This window comes from Cryphonectria parasitica (genome assembly GCF_011745365.1).
Source record: "Cryphonectria parasitica EP155 unplaced genomic scaffold M406scaffold_1, whole genome shotgun sequence".
NCBI classification, from domain to species: Eukaryota; Fungi; Ascomycota; class Sordariomycetes; order Diaporthales; family Cryphonectriaceae; genus Cryphonectria; species Cryphonectria parasitica.
In genome coordinates, this window is record NW_024468909.1 from 7,212,267 (window position 1) to 7,233,038 (window position 20,772).

Below are 20,772 nucleotides of genomic sequence, written 5' to 3' on the forward strand. Positions count from 1 at the left end.
GATTAGACATTTCCTAGAGTCAACATCAAGGATATTACTGGAAAATGTGGACGGTGGACTAGGCGGCGTACTAGAAAGCATGTCGTGATTCTCCTAGGCCAAACCCTATAGGATTCACATCATTATCACTCCTGTCGTAAGTTGCGAATGCTGTGCAACATGAACTCGGATAAGGAAATATTATTTCTAAAATGAGCCTCATGAATTGAGCTTTTACTGGGTAGTGAGATGCTTGCTTGTTGCTCGTTCTTCCACTGGGGTCTGTGTCTGCTGTAAAACTACATCAGTTTGAGACATGTTCAGCTTCTCAAACTTACGTTCCATATGAAGGTCCAACTTCTAAAGATAAGGCTCGAAAGTAGCGGCTTATTTTATACCTCACATCTGTGGTTGTAGTCCCAGACCAGCTACCCTTGACAACCTCTCAACACCACAATCCTTGCAAAGCATTGCCGGATCAAGAGTGCCCAAAAAAATGAAACTACAGCATGCAAGCGGCCGTGAAGGCCAACAGCTGTATGCAAAGTTGACTGCTGGTCGCTCGATCAAAGACTAGGTCTCGAGAATGCCAACAACTGCAACTGAAGACATCTCAACAAGGAATTGAAGCAGTCACTGTATTTTCGGGCATACAAAATCAAGGGAGAAATAGAGAGTCTGTCAAGTTGAGCGGGCTCAAGCCGATACCTCAGTTGAAAGAGCAACTCTAAGAGTCGAAGCATTAGGTGGCGACCACAAGTAGTCAGGCATACTTTTTCTTCTCTAAAATGTACATCGTCCTTTTGCACAAGTATGTAGTTCAAGAAAGTCATCGCTATAATTTCTTGATGGACAGACAAGAAACATACCCTCGAGCGGCCTAAGAAGAGACGAGAAGTAGAATCGCTTGTTCGTGGACGGAGATGACGCAGTATGACTTTGCACTTTGCAGCCACACTTGTACTGAGAGTCTTGCGGGAAGAACAATATTTTTGTTACCCCGCAGCTAGAGTTTCCGGTCTTGGTTTCTATACTCCCTATAAGGGTTGCATTTCGAATTTGTAGTTGACTTTGCATAGAGCGAGAGATTTGGCTTCGTCAGCGGCGCGGAATGACAAGACAAGCCCGAGACTCAGTACGCTGAATGACGGCGCCCATACAATAGTGCAAACAGAGTGAATTGAATCGCTCTAGCTGCCCTGCAAATACTTACATGGATAATATTCAAAAGGTACAAAGCTTGCTTGCTCCGCCCGCTTCATCTTTGGCCTCACTGCATCATGCTGCACTGCCCCCCAGCGCTCCAGGTGTTGTGTAAGATGATTCGCTGCGCAAGACCCACTCAAGACAACGTGAGCTCGGTATGACTCTTTAAGGCTCTGAAGGCAATTGACTTCTTATGCCCCCCGCCCCCAGTGTCTTTTTTTTCTTCTTCTTTGATTTGGATTAAATCCACGGCTCGAAAAACACCATAGCACACAACAGCATTACACGAACCAACCTGGAAGTCGTCAGCAGCACAAATGCACGATCCATCATGGCCAGCCTGTACGTTCTTGCACCAGAACCAGGCGGACCTCACGACCGGGAAATCTGTACTGCGATCATGACAATTGAGTCTCACTTGGTCACGATTGTGGCCAAGGGGGCCGCGGCAAAAAGACTTTGAAGTGACCAATGGGATGCAGACTACGACAAGACTTTCCTCCTCATTCCCAGCACACTTGCGAACCCAGTAGGCATCCCACCCACTTGCGGTCAAAGAAAATCTGCGCTTTACATCTCGACTTCAACTCTCGCCAAAATCTCAGAGTTCCCTTCGTTTTCTGCAGATAACTTGTTCAACAACATTGCCCGATACCTGGAACTTGCATCCGCTGTCAAACATGACAACCGGTACGGCACATTCCCTCTTAAGTCGTCAATGCAAGTGTGCTCTGGAGAGCACACACCGAGCAACACTTCCACTCAAGCCGAAACTCCTCAAACCGAGTGTGGGACGGGAATGTTCACTGTACAGAGACTTGCCCGTGGCCTGTCGCTGTGGTCACCTGCCTCACTAGTCTTTGGGATCATACACCAGAAATGGGCACAGAAAGAGTGTCTATACGTCAGTGCAGTAAAGATCATAAAAATATGGATTCCAGGAGAATTGCACTGCCCTCTGTCTGTCTTGAAGGGAGTTTTGAGCTTTTCAGCCAAAACCATCAGACAATGGAGATCGCCACGCGGGAGACACAACACAAGGATGGGCAAAGAATGTAATTTGCAAAAGCCTTGCATGGAAGCATTGGCTCATCATGTTGGACATTGTACAGTCTCTGCGGTATCATGGCCATCAGCCTGGCTTCGCTTCGCTCTGATGACGGTCTGTTCCCCCCCCCCCCCCCCAAAAAAAAAGCCTTCCTCCTGGGTAGAGTCGAAAATGGCTGATAAAAAGGATGCAGATGCTATACTCATTCCAGACACCACACTTGTTTTCTACGGAAGCCGACAACTGGAACTCGCCTCACTGGGCTCGCATTATAACGGCCGTCCTTCTCGGTACCATGGTTCACCTGGCAGCAGCCAAAGTCAATTTGCTGTCTGCGGATTTCTTCCACCTCCTGGAAGAACCCGGGTAACAACTTGATTTGACTGCCGAGGCAGGATATTGATAACAAAATAAAGGCATCGAGCCTTAAACAACCACTCATCTTTCGAACGACCAACACAAACTCTACTTCCAAGACATCCCGCTCTCCCCACAAGTCCGACGTCCATGAGGCCGTTCGAAATGGAGGGAGAAAGCAACTTCCTCACGGAGGATTTGACACAAATCGGTGCTGATCCGGCTGAGATCGACCTCATTTTACGGCAGTTGGAAGCAAACGATCTGCAGGATGATTTGCCAAGCGACGGGAATATCGAAGCTTGCGACGCTCCGCATCATTATGACTGGGGAAACAATACACAGAGCTCTACCTCCAACTCAGGCTCGTCCACCCTCTCACCGCTCGACAGCCCACAAACAAGCGTCATGACCTCCAGCCCTGCAGATCAATATTACGACTTTTCACTCTTGAACGTCTTCGATACTAAGTTGGATGGGCAGCTTACGTTTTTGGACCCTCTAGAGCTGGATCTGTCAGTAGAAAGTCTGCCAGACTATGAGAACTTGACTCTTCCTGGAAACGAGTTCTTTAACCCCATGGCTCATCCAACCAAACATCTGCACGTGATAGAAAGCAACGAGATCGTGTTCGACCAAAAAGCCAGCACCCATCCCACTGAACCTCAACCATCGACTAAACCGACTCAATCCTCCCTTGCACCTTGTGAACCCCCGTCCGCAGAAGCACCGTTTGACTGTCCCTACTGCCATAGGAGCTTTGCAGATAAGACCAAGTTCAAGATCCATACGAACAAACATACCAAACCTTTCAGGTGCAGCGCTGCCTGTTGTGACTATGCAGCTGCGGAAAAGAAAAGCCTGCAGCGACACTTACTGGCGAAGTCAAAATGGGACGAGGAGCACCGGCGAGCAGCGCAAAGCCAAGGCGTTGAAAACATCAAGCATCGTTGCCCAAAACAAGGGTGTACATACTCCACGATCCGGGAAGACAATCTCAAGAGACATATGTCAAAGTGCACTTCTTGAGCAATATCGGAGCAGTATCAAGATTGTCCTTATTGAGAGTATAATACTTGATAACAGGGGCGTTATGCGAAATTCTTGTCTCTGTCTTCTGTAAAGTTTTAGATGAGGATAGTTCTAAGTAGAGAAGCCAGAGCATTTATACTGTCGGTGTTGTCATCTAGCTCGCCCCCCCCCCCCTCCCCCCGCCCCGTCGAGTAAGGAAAAGAAGAAAAAAGAAAGAAAGAAAGAAAGAAGAAGAAAAAAACAACTTTGTCGCCACTTGGCCGGTGGCCTTATACTAGGCTTCGGTCCAGCGTTATCTGGCCTCACTCATCTTTGAGGACGTCTGGTCTCCAATTGGCTATTGAGCCCAGAACCTTATACACGGGGCGGCCACGGACCCAAGAGGCAAGTTTCGGTTTTTACTAGATTTTAGGCAAGTGAATCTGGGGTCCCTCCCTCTTTGCACAGTGGCGAAGCAAACTATGCAGCCCATAGTGCAATATATTGATGAAGAGGCAGGCCACGATGAGTCACAGGTTTTTGACAAGAGGGAAGAGTAGGTCTAGGCAATCTGGTAACTTACTTCATTGCACTCTGGTTGAGACCTTGCTTTCATGATTGTAACATGCCTGGGGCGTGCTGCTAAACTTATGACAGTACATCTCACTTCGTCGAATCGAGAGGACTTTTGGAAAAGGTGGTCAGACATGTGGAGTCGCTCGATTTTATGAAACAGCCCCAGGCCGTAATCGATGCCGTTCATCCTTTTGATGTCGAGTTGGGGGCTGCATGCGACCATCGGGCCAAACCATCAGAGCTATCCACACGATCTGACAACTCACAAATGCGTAATGAGATGAATTGGTAGGATGCGCCCCATTCAATTTACCATTAAAACAGCAGAAAATGTACCGTACTAATCACTGTTGGGGGGGTTTGTATTTGGTCGGTGAGCACTCTTAGCACGGGTTGTCTGCAACACTGACGGCAGTTTGATCATTCCCGCGCTTCCAGTTTGGAGCGATGGCAGCAACAGTATCTGTCACTATCGCCAGTGGCACAACCACATCTTACCTTCCACTATCGACAACCTGGACCTCAGCAGGCACGGACTGTGCCTCTGCTATCTATCGACCCATTGACCAAAGTTTCTTCGCCTGTAAGTGACAATTCTGGACCTATGTAGGGCTCATTCACAACACGTTTTGTCCTTCCACCTGGAGCATTGACTGAACCTTTCCACGTAATGATCAGGGGACCCCGCGTATGTAGACAATATCAACAAGGACTTCTCAACCTGTTGGCCGCCACAGGCAACGTCATGGTGGTTTCAAACCAAGAACTCGGTGTCGACAACGATCCTAGGTCCACGTTTCGTCTGTCCGGGCGCGTATTACGGAGTCCTGACTTCTACTTTCAATGCCGAAACCACACAGACATTCTGCTGTCCTTCAGGCTACCGCTTCTACCACGAGATTGATGACCTACGCACAGCAGTTCTGCCAACACAATGCACATCGACTGTCACAGCTGGCGAGACTCTAAAGTGGGAAGGCCTTTCCGCAATTTCGAGCTTGTCAAGTTGGACCTGGGGACCTTCTTCATCCACCGTACAGAGTGGTACGGTCACGATCTATGGTGTTCCGATCAACGGTTTAAACGTTGCCACGTCCAGCGACACCAGCACTGTTTCTCAGGCTCCTGCAAAAGCTGATACCATCTCAATTACTGCGCTTGCCTCTTCAACCTCAAAAACAGCTGCTGCTTCAACCTCGAGTTCTAGAATCGAGCCCTCTGGTTCCAACAGCTCGTTTGCAGGTGTCACGGTCGGGATTATTATTGGCGCGGTGATGGGCGTGTTGTTATTGGGGGTTGCAGGATTTTTCCTGTTCAGTTGGATCAAGAGGAACCCTGTGCATAAAGAACGGAATCCACGGGAAATTCATCAGGCAGCGACGCAGAGATTGGCATTGGAAGAAGCTGTTAATCGGGCCAATTCTGTAGCCTACCGGATGCCTGGACCTCCAGCTGAAATTGGGACGAGTCTACACTTTGAAGCTGCTGAGCTGTCTGTGGATGTGAATGATGGCCCTGGGCGAGGGCTTCGGCGCAAAATTTAGCAAGTCGTAAAGGCTTATGAAATGCCCTGAGCCATGGGAACCACGTCAATGCTTTGAGGGCGGCGGCGGCGGCTGGAGTCAAAACTACAGTACCATTTCTTGATGACTACGGCGCTGATGTATATCGGTCGGAGAACTTAATGAGATAATTAGAGAATGGCAAGTAATTAGGAGATAGGTGTTGTTATTCGGGTTAAGATTCTGATTGGAAGAGGGTGAGTGGACTGCGAAGTTAGTCGTCCAAGGTTGCGTTGGTGAGATAATAAAATTAGATCCGAAGATGCATGCTAAGCAAAAGTGGTTGATTACATGTTCACTGCTGACGACCCAAAGCTACATAGAAGCAGATATCCCTAAATTACCAGGAAGAGATTGGCATTGGGTACAGGTCTATGTTATGATCAACCACTCCCGCTAAGCACAGTCCATAGGGTTCAAGAAGGCGTCCTCGCACGCCTCACAATACGAGGTAGCCTGAATTGGGTGGGAAGGGGCCCGGGGAGACGTGATACACATGATCATTGTATTATAGATGGGACTCCACTGACGTCGCGCTATACAGATTTGGGCATATTCCTCGAAATCTGGGCTCGGCTAGAAGAAAAAGAAAAAAGGAAAAAAGGAGCAGTCACGGAAGATTGGCAAAGAATAACTCACAACAAGCCATTGCTTCGTGACTTGACAAACTCCTACATCATCACACTCTAAGTGGGCGGTTTGCTTTGTGTCTACTACTTTCAAGTAACAATCTGTAACGTGTGGTGTAATAACTGAATCGACTTGGGTAAACCAGCAGCAACCAAGACTTGAGCCGCTCTCAGAACCTCTTTCTGGTCACTGAATGGGCGGACATGACCTGTTATAGACAGGCTTTACCCCTGAATAGAGACCAGCAACTTGTTTTTGCAGAGCCGTATTGTTACTAGTTAGCGGCCCGGGAGGATGGGGATCGCTCCCACGGACGTGGACCGGGTTGCGATCAACTTCTCCACGTAGCCATCCTTCGTGGAGGGCCTGTCTCCTTGGATAGGTACAACAAAAGATAGCAGGTATATTCTTGCCTCTATTGATGCGGTTAAAGTCGTCCAAGAAAGGACATGAAGAGGTATGTTCAGCTGGGCAGCGCCAGGTAAAAACCTCACAGCCACATCTGGCAGACGTCACTAATTACCAACGGAAAGCCTTGACTGAGTTCCTAGAAATTACAGCGACTTATGAAGTAATTTTGTGGAGGTAATTAATTTTGTGATCAGTCAAAAGATGTTCATTTCTCTTGTTGTTCGCTCACGCGTCTGAGGGGCTTTTCCGTCGTCCGCGGGCGGATCAGAAGCCCAGGTAGAGAGGCCCAAGCCCGGAATAAGTAATTGCTGGCATCGTCCCTGTAGGCTTCACGGGGTGTTGTAGGACTTGCTTTCCTAAGTATATTTACATTTTGGGAACTTGTGACTTTGCGACAAGACTCTGAATTTTCTCCTGCCTGCTTCATGTCACAAGAGAGGCATCGTTTCCTGCCAACGCCTCTTGTGGTGATCGACAATCTAGCATACTACTTGGGCGGTGCAGATTTTTAAAGCTATGCGTACTTGGGTACAAGAATGAATGTTGGTGTGGCATAAATACTTATGCAGGTACACGCAAATAGATGCTGTTGGGCATAAATACTTGAGTACATGCAGTGTGTTAGGTCGTTGCCTAGATAGTGTAGCAGCGACACAAGGGAGACCCCACAGTCCGACGCTGTGTTATAAGTAGGGCGAGAGCCCCCAGATATCGTTAACCCACCACAAGCCACCCACCTGCAACATTTTGCAGCATCACAACAAATGCCAGAACAATCGTACAAAAATATCACTTTCAACGATCTACACTTTTTCATCACAGGGGGAGATGTGTGAAAATGTCTAGTCGGTATCAAGTTTGATTTCTCAACATTAGAATTTACTATGGCCTGAGGCAATCGCGCATTTCACCCTTCTCGCGATTCTCCCACTATCGAGACGGGGCTCGCCTCTCCTCTGAAGAGGATACTGAGCTCACAGTTGCACCCGTCGAATGTCGATTCAGCGAGTCGAAGCTGAGTGGTCGCCCGCCGGATGAAGCTATGCTGCCGGTAATGGTCGCCCTGCGGTCGCCCTGTCTATCTGCCACCGGCGACTGTGGCTCTTCAACTATGAGCAAGGAGTCAATGCTCGGCGATCGATCCGATCCTCGAGCGGCTTCTTGTTGTCGTTGCTGCTGCTGCTCTTGTTGTGGAGGTGTTGCGGTACCATGACCCGCCTCCAGGTCTCTTTGATGCTCTGTCCTTTCAGCCGGACTTCTCACGGGCATCTCATGTTCCTCGTCGACCAGAGTGACCCCGTCATCGAAATCCAGACCCTCCAGCGTCCGACATGCATCGAATACACTGTCCTGCCAGTACTTGAATTGCCCACGAAGACCCAAATTCCCTCGGCTACCGTTCCCACTCTGCTGTGGAGTCCGCTCGCTGCTGTTTGGGCCGAGATACTGATTGTAGCCACTCCTCCGCCTGAGGGCGGCCGCCCGGCGCTGAGCCTCGCCAGACACCTGCTCGCGATTGTGCATGAAGAGCGAGCGGAAGGAGACGAGACACGCAACTATGACGGCTGATATGACAAGAACCAGAGCGAGTCAATTTTTGATGGCCAGAGAGCGAAGTGGTGCCCGTCTCCCAACGGGATGGTGATGGGAGACACTTGGGGGACTCACATATGCACAGCTCGATATGGAACCAGAACCAGATCCACGGGATATTGATCGTCTTTCCTGCTTCCGATTCCTCAAACACGCTGGTTAGGATTGCGCCGCGAAGAATCGTCGCCACTATGGTCAGGCCGACGAGCGAGAAGATGGCGCCGAGAGCCACCTTCTTGCGCGTGGAAATTTGTACGCCCCAAAGGATCCAGATGGGAAAGGCGATGACTGGGTTCCGTAGGTATTGGTCAGTCTGTACTCTCAAGCTGCTCCCTCTCCTTTGCCTCTCCTCTTTTTCTTGCATCTCATTTTACTCGACGCCCCCCCCCCCCTCTTCCCTCTCTCCTCTCTCTTCCGGATGCAACCTGGTCAGAACGGACGGCAGTGCACTCACTTATTGCGTCTGTGATGATGTCCAGCGCCACCGTCACCTTGAAGTAAGTGAAGTAGACGTTCTGGTCCGCGTCCGACTCGCAATTTTCAAGCGTATAGACGATGCCATTGAAGAGACAACGGAATGTCTGAATGCCCATGCAGAGGCTTACAACGCCGCATGCCATCACGATACCGAAGGCAATCCACCATAATGTGAAGAACAATTTGGAGCCCCGGCTGCCCAGCCGACGGAAAAAGAACATGAAATTGGCCTTGATGACATAAAGGGCTGCAAGGAAGAAGATGATGGCGGAACCGAGAGCCTCTGGACGTTCAGGTCGAGTACTAAGTCAGTCTATTTGCTTCCATATCAAAGTTGGCTACGCGATGACCAGGGATGCTCCCCTGAGAAGGACCGTAGCTACTCGTCTGGGAGCACAGGGCTCAAACCGCGGAGTTTGGGGACCGCGCTGGAGGGCAACAAGGTGGATGACTACACGTACTCAACATGGCGCTCGCCGCGTCTAGAAAACCAGTCAGGTCAGTGCCATAGGATTTTGTTCCGTTGAGCACGCCCATGAACCAATAAATGGTGGCCGAGAAACGTTGACCAAGAGCTTCATCGGCGATGAGCAGGCACAGGGTGGCGAGCATGAGAAAGTCCTCGGCGATGAGTTTACGAAAGACGGTGATCCGGATGTAAAGGCGCGAGGCGAGGGCAATGACCGAGAGGGAGAAAAAGAGCCAGTTGATGCCCTGCGTTGGAATATTTTGTTCGAAATCAGCATCAGCAGCACCGACGGGGCGTGTGTCATGAGGGTGAATGAATGAGCGAGGGTGCTTACATCGAAGGCGCTCTGCGTCAGTTGCGTGGCCGTCGCCGTGCTGCCAGCCATCTTTGTGGAGGCACCTCAGACCGCTCCGCTGAATACCAGTCTGCGCCCTTCTTGTCCCTGATGATTCTCGTCGGGTTATTCCATCACGAATCGGCATCGTTTGATGGCAAAACCACACGGCGGTCCTGAACGCTGCGATGACGTTAACGAAGCCAACAAGCCCTCCCTCCTCTTTCGGCTGAACGCGAGAGGAAACAGAAAGTAGCCAGTCGGGACCCGTAAGCACGACACCGCCAGGGTGGTGGTACCCGTTCCTCACACGTGCAGCCCTACGGACGCCCAGCCCCAATAGTAAGACGCAAGTGAGTCCCCAAGACTTGCAGTGCTGCGGCGCTGGGCGTTCTGTGCCAGCCTCTGAACTTTGAATCCTGACTAAGGCCTACAAATTCTTAGTAAAACTGCGTGTCCCATACCTTGATCGCAACTGCGGATATTAGGACTGTCGCGCGAGTGCGACACATCGTGTGATTGGGTCGCAAAGAGACCCATACCTCGGCCAAGTCCCAATAGAGCACCCAACCTCCGCTGCACCAGGAGCTCAGCCCTTCCATTGACTCCCCGGAAGATTTCTGTAGTATCGCCTACCGCCATGGTAGCATTGCCAAGGTACAGCAGGGGGATAGAGTTCAAAGCTTCACCGCGCTGTGATCCGTGTGAACGTAACTCCTGACAGGCAAAATACATGGGGTGATAGCTACGTACTATGTATGATACCTCGCATCCGCGCTACTCATGCAATGCAGAGTTGGATCGCTGTGGATCAGCAAAAGATCCCAGGTCCGCTCCGCTGAAAGAAAAAGTCTTGTGTCCCTTTCGCGACCAGAGCGTGTGTTGAAGGCGGTTTTAGGCGGTGGATGCCGGAGGTTTCCTTGATATAGTCCACTTATTTTGAACGGGAAAGGAGAAGAAGAAAGAGACAGATTGCCTGGAGCAGTATAACACATTCACTGGGCACTATTGAGTAAGATGGGTTAAACCTTCCCATCACTGCGATCGAACTGAATTGATCACCGATGGGATGAATAAACTCTCGAGCACAACCGCCGATCAGCTATCAGGTCTTCTCACACCCCACATGGACCTTTCGCCCGGGGCGGTGGGCCCACTCTGGAAGGCCGAGGAACAAGCAACAAAACGGCCCAGCCCTCATCACTTTTCAGCATTCATTCCGACTCCGCTCATGATTTTGTACGACTATGCATATGCTGATCTCAAACTCTTTTAAGTGCACAGAGGAAGCTCGTTTCTGATTGACCGAGTTTAGTATAGCAGAGGGAAAGATGAAGTCTCGCCCCCCTTTCAAGCACGTTCTGCAATAGATAAGCCCCATATGCCGCAGCTGTGGGAGATTGCGTCTCACGTGTGCACAACTGTTTGTTCCACAAGAGATCATGGCTTAGCGATCTCGGTTCGGCGACCATCGCTTGATCATCTGCTCCCGTATCTGATACTGTTTGAGCAAGGCTGCCATGCTCATTCGAGGTTCACCGTCCACATTGAATGCAGTAGGTGGCGGGACATCGACGTAAACGAGCACCAAGCTCTTGAAGACCTTGGACAAGACTCTATTCACACCCATGAGCCAGTGCCAGGACTTTTGTGACGCTTGACGACCACTGGCCTTCCAGTGGGGGTGAGCATAGGATGGAAGCACCAGAAGACCATATTCGGCGTGATCAAAAACAGGCCCTCGGTTATAGAGAAGCCCTATCGCGTTCATACGTCAGCAAATCTTGACCACGTATGTTTCGTAGTGAAGACCAAACCTAGTGCGACGTACAAACCAGGCGAGACGGGAAGGGGATCGAGGTACTCACAATCAACACCGAACTTGATGCCAGGCCTTGGAACCCACCCAAGGGATCGGAAATGGTGGTATACGGCATAATGGATGAGGAAAGGGTCATCAGGTTGCAGAGGCTGTGACACCCGAGGGGGAAAGTACGAGTTCTGGCGCAGCAGAGCAAGAAGATCCTTGGTGGAGAGTACGCCTTGTGTAGCGGCGTCTGTCACCTTCAGGGCACCCAGAGCAAAACACAGAAAGAAGGCCTCCTCTGGTGCAAGTTGCAGGTGTTCCTTGTTCCCCACAACTACTTCAGCCGGCACATCAGACTGGACAGCAGTGGTGCTTTGAGCCCCACCCGTCCTGTTATTTTTGGTTGACGTCTCATCAGGGCGTGGCACACCATCTGGCTTGGTGGTACGCTCATTCTCCGGCACGAAAGATGGCAAGGAACGAGATGGACTCGGTGGGTCGGTGAGTTGGAAGATAGTCGACTCGACCTTTGGCGAAAAGCGAACACTCTTGGCACGCTTGAGCGTTGCGGACCCGGAGGAGACAGTCGTGTTGGTCTCAGCATCGTCATTGCCAAATGAGCCTGACCCATCCATCGAACCATCCGTGCCGTCCATGCTATCTTCAGAGACCCTGGCGTGATTGCGCGAGGCTGCCACGAGATCAAACTGGGAATTGGGAAGGGCAAGGAGCTCTGCGGGTCCGACTGGCGGCCGGGTTAATTTTGCTGGGCTCTCTACGACTGCTTCTACGGCAGCTTCAGCCAGGGTGCTGGCCTCCTCCCTACGTCTCTGCTCGAGTGCCTCTTGTTCAATGCGGGCACGCTCCCATTTTGCACGAACGCGATCCTCTCGCCTCTTTTCCGTGGCCATCTCACTGACCCTGTCGCGGGTGGCACCCCGCCGTGAGCTTTCCCTCTTGAGCCAGTTGGGCTCGCTTCGGCTTAAGCTGCCCTTGCCGTAGAAACCCTGTTGCCAAAGGTCCGCCATGGCCTTTGGGTCCGTAACGACAATGGACCGGGTGCCATTGTCCCAAAAGGCAGTGTGGATAACAGATGGTTCGGGTGTGGGCGGGAAAAAAATCTGGCCCAGCCAGGCGACGGCAAGTTGCACCAGAGACACAGGGTTGTCGGTGCTAGCGAAAGTTGGGAGGGGAAAGACACGAAGAGGAGCAGGTTGCTTGTAAAGCTCATGAAGTGGAGGCTGTCTTGGCCGTCGTGGAGTGGCCAAAGCGTTTGCAGATGGCATTGTTGAAGCAGGAGGAGCGGTGGGTGATGTTGACGGCAACGAGACCGCTGCAGCCACCAAATGGGCCTGGCGATCGGGAGAGGGGAGGGTTGGGAGCTCGGCCATTGCTATGTCAGGTCATGTCGGCCTGTAGGGAGGTGATGAAGTCAGCAGATGGCGCGTGGAAAACTCTGCCCAGAATGCGAAAAAGGTTTGAGATGTGTCATGATTGGTCGCTCAGATACCGTTATAGTCTTATTTTGGGCATTCATCGAGAGACAAGACTCTCTAAGCACCGAAAAAAAGTAGTTGTCATCACCGCGAGATAATAGGTAGAATGTGAAGAAGGACGCGAAAGGGGGAAAAGAAGAGGGAGGAGAAAGGTTGCAAGCTAGGACTTTTCTGCCGAACTCACCGTTTGGAGGGACATTGTGAGCAATCCAACGAAGGTCCAGCCATGCAATACGAGAAAGATCATGTGATGTACTGCTCAAACAGGATCCATTAGGTTCTCATCGGAATCAGGTAGCTCATATCACCTGAGCCTGGGAGAGGGAGGCTTGATGAGTGGTGGAATGATGGTGTGGTGTAAGAAGTTTCGTTTCTCCAGCAGGATGGCATAGAAGTTTTGCGCTGGGGGCGGGTCCAGTGTAGGTGGATTGCTGTAGAGCCTGGCACCCTAAACACCTGCCCCTCCATCGCCCGGCAGGCAAGGTCACCTTCTGCTCTGCCGGTGATGCCGCCGGATCAGCGGCAAGACAAGAAAAAAAATTACACCCAAAAAACCAAAGGAGCTCCACGTAGAGGGCCCATGCCACTTGGACACATCGTCATCCGACTTCTGGTCGACTGCTTGTGCTCGTCGGGAGGCAGGCAAGGAACATCTTCCGTCATGGGCCACTCGTGATCTTCTCGTCGTCCTTCCTTCGTCACCCTACCCTGATCTTCACCGTCGTCTTGATCTGTCAACGAAATTGTCATTACAATCGACCAACCGACCAACTACATAACTTGCCCAACCTCATCCCCTCTAGACTGCTCGGTGCTCGATGGCATATCTACAATAACATGCTCAGTATGGACAGTGTAGCGGTGTATGCCGCGGTACCTGCCTTGCTCTGGAGCTCGTCTATGTACCTGATCCAGAGCATCGGCATCCTCATGGTGTAGGTTGTGGCTGTCTTTTCCATTCCGGAGATTTCAAGCTCCATCTGACTCTGATTGTGCAACTAGGTTCCTATATTACTCCTACCCCCCACGCAAACCTACATCCTCTCATCTGCCCGAGGATCAGGTCCCGCACATAACCATCATCCGTCCCGTCAAAGGTCTCGAGCCTGAACTTTACGAATGCCTCGCCTCTACCTTCCGCCAGGACTATCCGAAGTCGAAGTTGTCTATAAGAATCTGCGTTTCTTCTGAGGATGACCCAGCATACCCAATTCTCGACAAGATCGTTCAGGACTTTGCCGACTTCGATGTGCGTATCTTGGTAGAGGAGTACGATCCTCTGATCTCAAGTCTGGAGGGCAAGACGGGCGATGAGTTGGGTCCCAACCCCAAGATCCGCAACATCAGCCGTGCTTACCGTGAGGCTAAGGGAGAGCTCATATGGATCATTGACTGCAATGTCTGGATATCGAGGGGTGTTGCGGGTCGTATGGTGGACAGGCTCATGGGCTTTCTCCCAGGCGGCAAGAAGACGACGCCCTTCCGGTTCGTCCACCACATGCCCTTGGTGGTCGACATGGCTGTGGCCGACTGCGAGACCACCGGCAGTGTTGGCACAACAGAGCCCTTCTTGGCACGCACCTCGCGTATCGGGGGTGGACGACTCGATGAGATGTTTATGGCCACCAGTCACGCCAAGTTTTACGGCGCCATCAACACTGTAGGCGCTGCACCCTGCATCATCGGCAAGAGCAACATGTTCCGCAAGTCTCATCTAGACGCCTGCACCGATCCAAGCCTGAACAAAAACCTGAAAGCCTCCGACGCGAACCGGCGCCGCGGTGTCGACTTCTTCTCTCACAACATCTGCGAGGACCATCTCATCGGGGACCTGCTCTGGAAGGCTGATATCCCCGGCTACAAGAAACACGGTCTGGTCTGGGGGGATATCGCCATACAACCCATGAGCGGCATGTCTGTCGCGGCCTACTGTGCCCGCAGGGTCAGGTGGCTGCGTGCCCGCAAGTGGACAGTACTGATTGCCACCCTCGTCGAGCCAGGTGTGGAGTCCCTGCTGTGTAATCTTTACTTTGCATATGCCATCACCACCCTACCCTGGTTCCACAAGACCTTTGGTATTCCTCACTCCTGGACTGCCATGGTTGTGTTGTGGATGGTGGGTGTCACCATCTGGATGGTCTGCGACAGAGCGGTATACCGCCGCCTGCATAAGTGTCTGACTGTTGAAGTGGACGACGTAACTCCGGCCTTTGCCAGGGGCCCTCAGAGGCCCGGCGGATTGCAGAGGAAACCTTTGTGGGCATGGGTGCCGGCCTGGATCGGCAGAGAGTTCCTGGCTCTGCCCATCTGGACCTGGGCGGTGCTGCTTGGTACCACCGTCACCTGGCGCGGGAGGACATTCAGGGTCCATAGGGATATGAGTGTTGTCGCAATTGAGGAGACGGGACCTGAGCGGAATGGAAACACCATAGGTCCTAGCAGGGTGATACACAATGGTAATGTTGAGTATGAGCACCCCGAGGTTCAGGACGTGCCCAAGTGGCAAGGCCGTCCAACTGCTCGCCACAGACCATCTCATTCCAAATCATAGCGAGTTACTACATTAGCGTTCTAGAAGTTGGGCTACCATCATCGACATAAACACTGTTTCAACCAACCCAGCTGTCTCTTTGTCGGTGTTTTCCTCTTTTCTTTTTTTTCTTTTACAAGCACAGATACTTCCTTTGGAAGCGTTGTTTTGGTGAAGCCGCAGTTGTTGACACTACTCATGACTGATGATCAAACTTGACATGAACTCGGAACAGTGAAGAAATATATGACGGGCTTTTGGCAATTTTGAAACCCCTGGACTCCTGGCTGCGCTGTAATGATTAGCTATTCATAAGTCATCGAGAGCAACGAGAGGTTTGCGGCCTCTTGCAAATGAGCCTTGATCAACTCGACCCCCGACATCCCATCTGAGCTCAATAGCAGAAAATAGAACGATGCTGATCTCGGGAGCTCAACTTCTTTTCGACCTGGCCTCCTGCCCGTCATCAACTGCTCATTACTTCCTCTCCCCTAGGTTCATTTCTATCAAGATGACCACTTCTTAGCTACGACGCCCTCAGGAGGGTTGGTCTTGACCGTCTCCTTGCTGACTGTGGCCCAGTCAGTACTAAGGGTAGTGCCGTTGCTCTCCTGGAAGCTCTTCATCATGGCACGTTGCTGATCGGGGGTAGCGTCCTTGTACAGCTGCTTGAAAAAAGCATCGACGTCCTTTTCATCGTCATCGGCTGAGATGTGGTCCCAGTCCTTGGGGCCGCCCTTGGCACTGGTCGGGTACACGGGGGCCTTGGGTTTGGGGGGTTCCTTGGGTGTGCTGGCTTGAGCTGCAGCAGTATTGGAACCCAGAGTGGTGTGAATTGCAGTCTCGTCTGCCTGGGGCAAGGTGGACGGGCCGGGCTGGCTCAGCTCCTCGCGGCCAAAGCTGGGCCATTTTCCGGGTTGTGCCTTGGCGAGGTTAAACTCGATCTTCATCGTGGCAACACGGTATGTAGACTTCGCAGGGTTGATCGCAGCGTGGGGGACGATATAAGCGGTGGAGGGCTCGCGAGGAACTCCGGTAACGGTGATCTACAGGAGTTGTCAGTATACCTATGTATGAACAATTCGCGTAGGACGACAGAATCGCTTACCAAGTTTGGCTGCAGCTCAACTTGTACTTTGGCCGTGTCCTCCTTTGAAGCGAACTTCATGAAGAGTGAGATAGTAATGGAGGCGTCGGACTGGTACATTTGGCTGCGGAAGGGGCCATTGGAGAGCTCTGGCTTGGACCGCACCTCAGCAGGAGAAGCTTTGGCCGCTTCGATCTCCGGGTCGGGCTTCTGCACGTACTCCCCCTCCTCTTCTTCAAGCGATGGTTTCGCGGGCACAGGCTTGGCGGTGACCCTACGGGCTGGGTCCTCGGCAGGAAGTGCCTCGAGAAAGCGGATGATGGTGGTACGCCAGGACTGGGTCCTAGCCCACTCCTGCTCGTAGGGGCCGCTGGAGCCTTTGCTGCCACCGAGTAGGGAAGAGACCTGGGCAAACCTACCAGCGCCACCGTCATGCTGCCCCTGGCCTGGGGCAGTATCCCGCCGTGGCTCAATATCGGCGGCGGTGATGTGGTAGAAGCCCTTGTCGTCTGTGTTATCAGCAGTTTTATCGGCAGCCTTGACGGCGACGCCCTTGGCGAGCTGCTGCGACCAGGAGGCACAGGCATCGGCGTTGGCGTAGAGCTTCTTGCGGAAATAAATGACGGAGCGGCGGTGCTGGGCATCGATCATCTGCTTACGAGACTTGTCATTGCCTCGCTCGGCGGCAGTGCAGTAGGCGAAGTCGGCATCTCGCAGGGCCTTGTCAAGATTCCCGGTCTCCATAAATGCTTGTGACCGCGACAACAGCCACTGTGGAGATTTGGACTGGTCGATCGCCTTGTTCAGATTTGTGATGGCCTCATCCCACTTGTGTGCCTGCGCAGCGGCCATGCCCGTTTCTGCGTACTTGACAGCAGACATTGTGGTTGTTTCTGATGTGTCTATACTGGTGACGGGTTGGCTGGATGGTACAAATTGAAGGAGGTTAGATGTCTGATAAAGTCAAGGTTCTTAGATGACCTGGTCCAAGATGAGGGAGACGTTTCCGTCAGGCAGCCTGATGAAGAGGCAAGTCGCTCCACTTCGTATGACTGGCAGGTGCCTTAGAGGGGTAGCTGTGATTCTGCCAGTTGATAGGAGTTGTTATCAACACCGCCTTTGATATGTACCAGGATCAAGCTACTTCCCTTTAGTCTCGTACATCGTACTGCAGGGCTCCGTTTCGTCTACAGTTTACTACATCTTCATTGCGTTCTCATTGTCACAACCTTCTTTTTTGTTCTTTCCTTGTTCTTCTTCTTCTTCTTCTTCCCCGATTAAAGCTCGCGTCTGATGAAAAAAGCCGCTTATGCATTGGTCGGCTCATGGATAAGTTATAAAATGATGATTATAATTAAAGAGGCCAACAGATCCAAGGGCCGCTGTTGAATAACGGTCTAATCCGTGATGCAGATCCTAGATTACATAGTTTCATATGGATATCGTTTCGCAAACATACCCAGCGCCTTGAGGGTAAAGGTAAACTTGTAGTTTGGGTACGAGATACAGCAGCTCTTGTTGAACACGCCCTCGATAGCTTCCTGCTTCCACTCGCCGTTCGGCTGCTGGCGGTCCATGATGAGCCTGACGCCCTTCTTGAGCGGTTCGACATGCGGATAATTGGCATTCATGAGACCAATTAGTGCCCAGGCGGTCATGACCACTTGCGATCCAGCGGGATGCTCAATATACTTGTGCTGTTCGCATGCCTATCACAAACGAGGGAGTGAAAATGGTCAGCCGTCTCCTGGGGCGATGCAGGTATCCCTGGAGTAAATACTGACCTGATATGCCTCGGACCACCCACCGTCCTCGCGCTGCTTGGAGATCAGAAAGTCACAGCCCCGCCTGGCGTGCTCGCTGTTCTCGTATGTCTCATCTATCGTTGCCAGGCTCTCCAGGGCAAACATGGTCGCATACGTGAAGCAGATGGCCCAGCTTCCATACCATCCTCCATGCTCGTACTGTGCCGTTTTTATCCAGCTCACCGCACGGGTGATGAACTGCGTGATCTCATCCGTCCTGTAGTCAGGCCAGTGTTTTTGGAAGAGCGACAACGTCGTTACAGCAGCGGTCGTGCATTCTGGATACAGGTACTCGACCATGATGTTACCAAAGACCTCCGCCGCGTTCAGTGCCTCCATCCATTGGTCTCCTCGCGGACGCTCGTACGAAGCACACCCGCCGGTCTTGGGGTCTTGGTATGTCAACAAGGTATCAACAGAATCGAAGATGCGACGATCGTCCAGAAGTTGTGGGTATCCTGGTGTCTTCTGCAGCGATATAACCGACTTGAGTGCCTCGGATACGCAGTCGCTGACCGCGTAGCCCTGGATCTTGTTGCTGAATGCCCATGCACCTTTTCGTGGGTGACGGTAACATTTTTCCATGTCTTTGACGTTCTCCCGGATCTGCTGGTCGTCGAGAAACTCCAGCGCCTTGGTGAGCATAGGTCGCCAACGCGCATCCTCAGCGAGGCCGGCGCTGATGACGGCCTGGATGGCAAATGCTGTGTCCCATGACTGAACACCATTCGTCCCGCAGACCATCAGGCCCTCACTGTTCACCCAGAGAGCATCGGCCATACGCTCCCGTAGCCTCCGGACCGAGTATGAGTCGGGTCCGTCTCGGATATAACAACAGAGAAGGGTCATGGGCTGGCTGACGGGTGCGAGGCAGGCGTAGTCTGTGTTGTCCATTTCCATGTTCAGCAGTTCGCCCACCCATGTCTCGGCTCTGTCCTTGAGGAAACCTGGCCTAACGTAAGGCTCCCAGACATTCGCCAGGAACCAATTTGCGGTGTTCAGTAGCCATGATTTCGGGTGGTAATTGTCGCGGGGACAGATGGTGTTCCTGTGCGCTGCCCAGTTGATCGACTCCCACGGCTCGATGAATATCTCTTTCCGCAGATCCCGGATGAGCTCCGTCTCATCACACGCCCACTTCTTCGATGCCACGTACGACATAGGAAGAAAGACCATCCTGATATGGATCCACCACCGCCAGGGAGCGATAGGTACCCAGTCCGGCAGAAGCCACAGCTCGGGCGGCGCAGGATTGACCATTTCGTACTTGCAGAGACCCAGAGCGGCCAGCCAGAACTTGGTCCAGTGGGGTGCCTGGGTCGCACCGCCCAACTTGTGCAGCGTCGCCCGCGCCTTGACTAGAACTGGGTGCTCGGAGTCCATGCCCACCATCCGCAGTACAATGTAGTTGAAGGTGGTGCCCAAGACCGTGCTTTCACCCTCAATGTGCAAGCCCCATCCCCCATCCTCAGGATGCGCCCGCGCAAAGAGATAATTTTTGATCTCCTTCTTCTGAATTTCGGGGATCGGGGTCTTGGTGGCATAGCAGCCGAGGACATACATGGGCAGCAGGAACATGGGCCCACCATACTCGCAGCCCCAGTGGCCAGGCGGTAGTTGCAGGTGTTCGAAGAAGGTCAGGCCGTTGCTAACAGCGTCAATGGGAGCTTTTGGTTTGGGCAGGTCGGGCAGGTCCTGCGAGTGCACGCGCATCGTCAGCTTCGGCGCTTCGTAGGGATTTGGAGACATCACCTACAAGGGGCAAGTCGAGGTACCACTTGTCTGCGTACGACTGGGGCCATTTTCTTACGGCCTCGTCGTCATCGAGGTAGTGCCAGGTGTGACGCCCGCCGTCAGCGTTCAGGCGCCATCGTGTCTTGTCCACAGGTTCTGCAATTTTCTGGCGCTTTGCCTCGTGGCCCAGTGCATCGCCATTGCTCTCTCCACCGCGCTTCTTGCTGATACCGCTGCTGTTGCCATTCGAGGTCGAGGGGCTAGCGACAAATGAGAAGGCAGGTGGTGATGAATCCGCTACCCTTCGAGTGCTGCTGCGTGTTGAAACCATCGTCAAGGCCCAGTGTCCGATGCACGCATCAGTGTGCGTCGGTACCTGGTATGATCGAACTGGCCTGACGCTTATGACGGGTGGAAGAGACGTGAGGTCTTCGGCTACGCCAGACACCCCGGTACCGAACTACACCCCTGGCACCCCTGTACTAGTCCCAGTACTGCCCCGTTGGCGCTAAATAAAATCGAGACCCCTGAAGGATGAAATACTTAGTAGTGCCATCATTGTACATTAGTACTTGCTCGGGTGTAGACCGCCAACTCTTGATGCAGCGCCACCTACACTGCAAAAGAAGGCACCATGAAGTATGTCTTGCATGTTGACAT

At 52.3% G+C, this 20,772-nt stretch overlaps 6 protein-coding genes across 6 annotated transcripts; 2 read left to right on the plus strand and 4 right to left on the minus strand.

Annotated features, from left to right (window-relative positions):
- Positions 1–2,476: 2,476 nt before the first annotated feature.
- On the plus strand, positions 2,477–3,774 carry M406DRAFT_320792 (uncharacterized protein). Its single transcript, XM_040919431.1, has one exon. It carries the CDS (start codon positions 2,756–2,758, stop codon positions 3,617–3,619), a length of 864 nt encoding a protein of 287 aa, XP_040782348.1. The 5' UTR covers positions 2,477–2,755; the 3' UTR covers positions 3,620–3,774.
- Positions 3,775–8,067: 4,293 nt separating this feature from the next.
- M406DRAFT_220852 (uncharacterized protein) lies at positions 8,068–9,573 on the minus strand (the record flags this gene model as incomplete). Its single annotated transcript, XM_040915576.1, has 5 exons — positions 8,068–8,168; positions 8,241–8,345; positions 8,449–8,661; positions 8,828–9,133; positions 9,312–9,573. Coding segments are annotated over 5 exons (987 nt in total), but the record flags the coding sequence as incomplete, so codon positions are not given.
- A 1,527-nt stretch (positions 9,574–11,100) lies between these two features.
- On the minus strand, positions 11,101–12,746 carry M406DRAFT_60049 (uncharacterized protein; the record flags this gene model as incomplete). Its single annotated transcript, XM_040924666.1, has 3 exons — positions 11,101–11,411; positions 11,522–11,817; positions 11,881–12,746. The coding sequence occupies 3 exons, from the start codon at positions 12,744–12,746 to the stop codon at positions 11,101–11,103; spliced, it is 1,473 nt and encodes a 490-aa protein (XP_040782350.1).
- Positions 12,747–13,793: 1,047 nt separating this feature from the next.
- M406DRAFT_336834 (family 21 glycosyltransferase) lies at positions 13,794–15,507 on the plus strand (the record flags this gene model as incomplete). Its single annotated transcript, XM_040921188.1, has 3 exons — positions 13,794–13,891; positions 13,959–15,342; positions 15,424–15,507. The coding sequence occupies 3 exons, from the start codon at positions 13,794–13,796 to the stop codon at positions 15,505–15,507; spliced, it is 1,566 nt and encodes a 521-aa protein (XP_040782351.1).
- Positions 15,508–15,656: 149 nt separating this feature from the next.
- On the minus strand, positions 15,657–17,523 carry M406DRAFT_286315 (SGS-domain-containing protein). Its single transcript, XM_040918668.1, has 2 exons — positions 16,595–17,523; positions 15,657–16,532 (listed from the first exon to the last, which is right to left on the minus strand). Exons 1-2 carry the CDS (start codon positions 17,453–17,455, stop codon positions 15,993–15,995), a joined length of 1,401 nt encoding a protein of 466 aa, XP_040782352.1. The 5' UTR covers positions 17,456–17,523; the 3' UTR covers positions 15,657–15,992.
- Positions 17,524–17,994: 471 nt separating this feature from the next.
- On the minus strand, positions 17,995–20,443 carry M406DRAFT_245866 (terpene synthase; the record flags this gene model as incomplete). The annotated part of the gene is made up of 3 exons (XM_040916364.1): positions 17,995–18,282; positions 18,358–20,105; positions 20,131–20,443. 3 exons carry the CDS (start codon positions 20,441–20,443, stop codon positions 17,995–17,997), a joined length of 2,349 nt encoding a protein of 782 aa, XP_040782353.1.
- Between the last annotated feature and the right edge of the window lie 329 nt (positions 20,444–20,772).

Excerpts from the sequence above, each read along its gene's own strand:
- M406DRAFT_320792 (XM_040919431.1), top strand. The coding sequence starts at position 2,756 with ATGGAGGGAGAAAGCAACTTCCTCACGGAGGATTTGACACAAATCGGT.
- M406DRAFT_286315 (XM_040918668.1), bottom strand. The coding sequence starts at position 17,455 with ATGTCTGCTGTCAAGTACGCAGAAACGGGCATGGCCGCTGCGCAGGCA. Across the intron at positions 16,533-16,594 it reads TTGAGCTGCAGCCAAACTTG|ATCACCGTTACCGGAGTTCC; the intron begins GTAAGCGATTCT and ends CAACTCCTGTAG.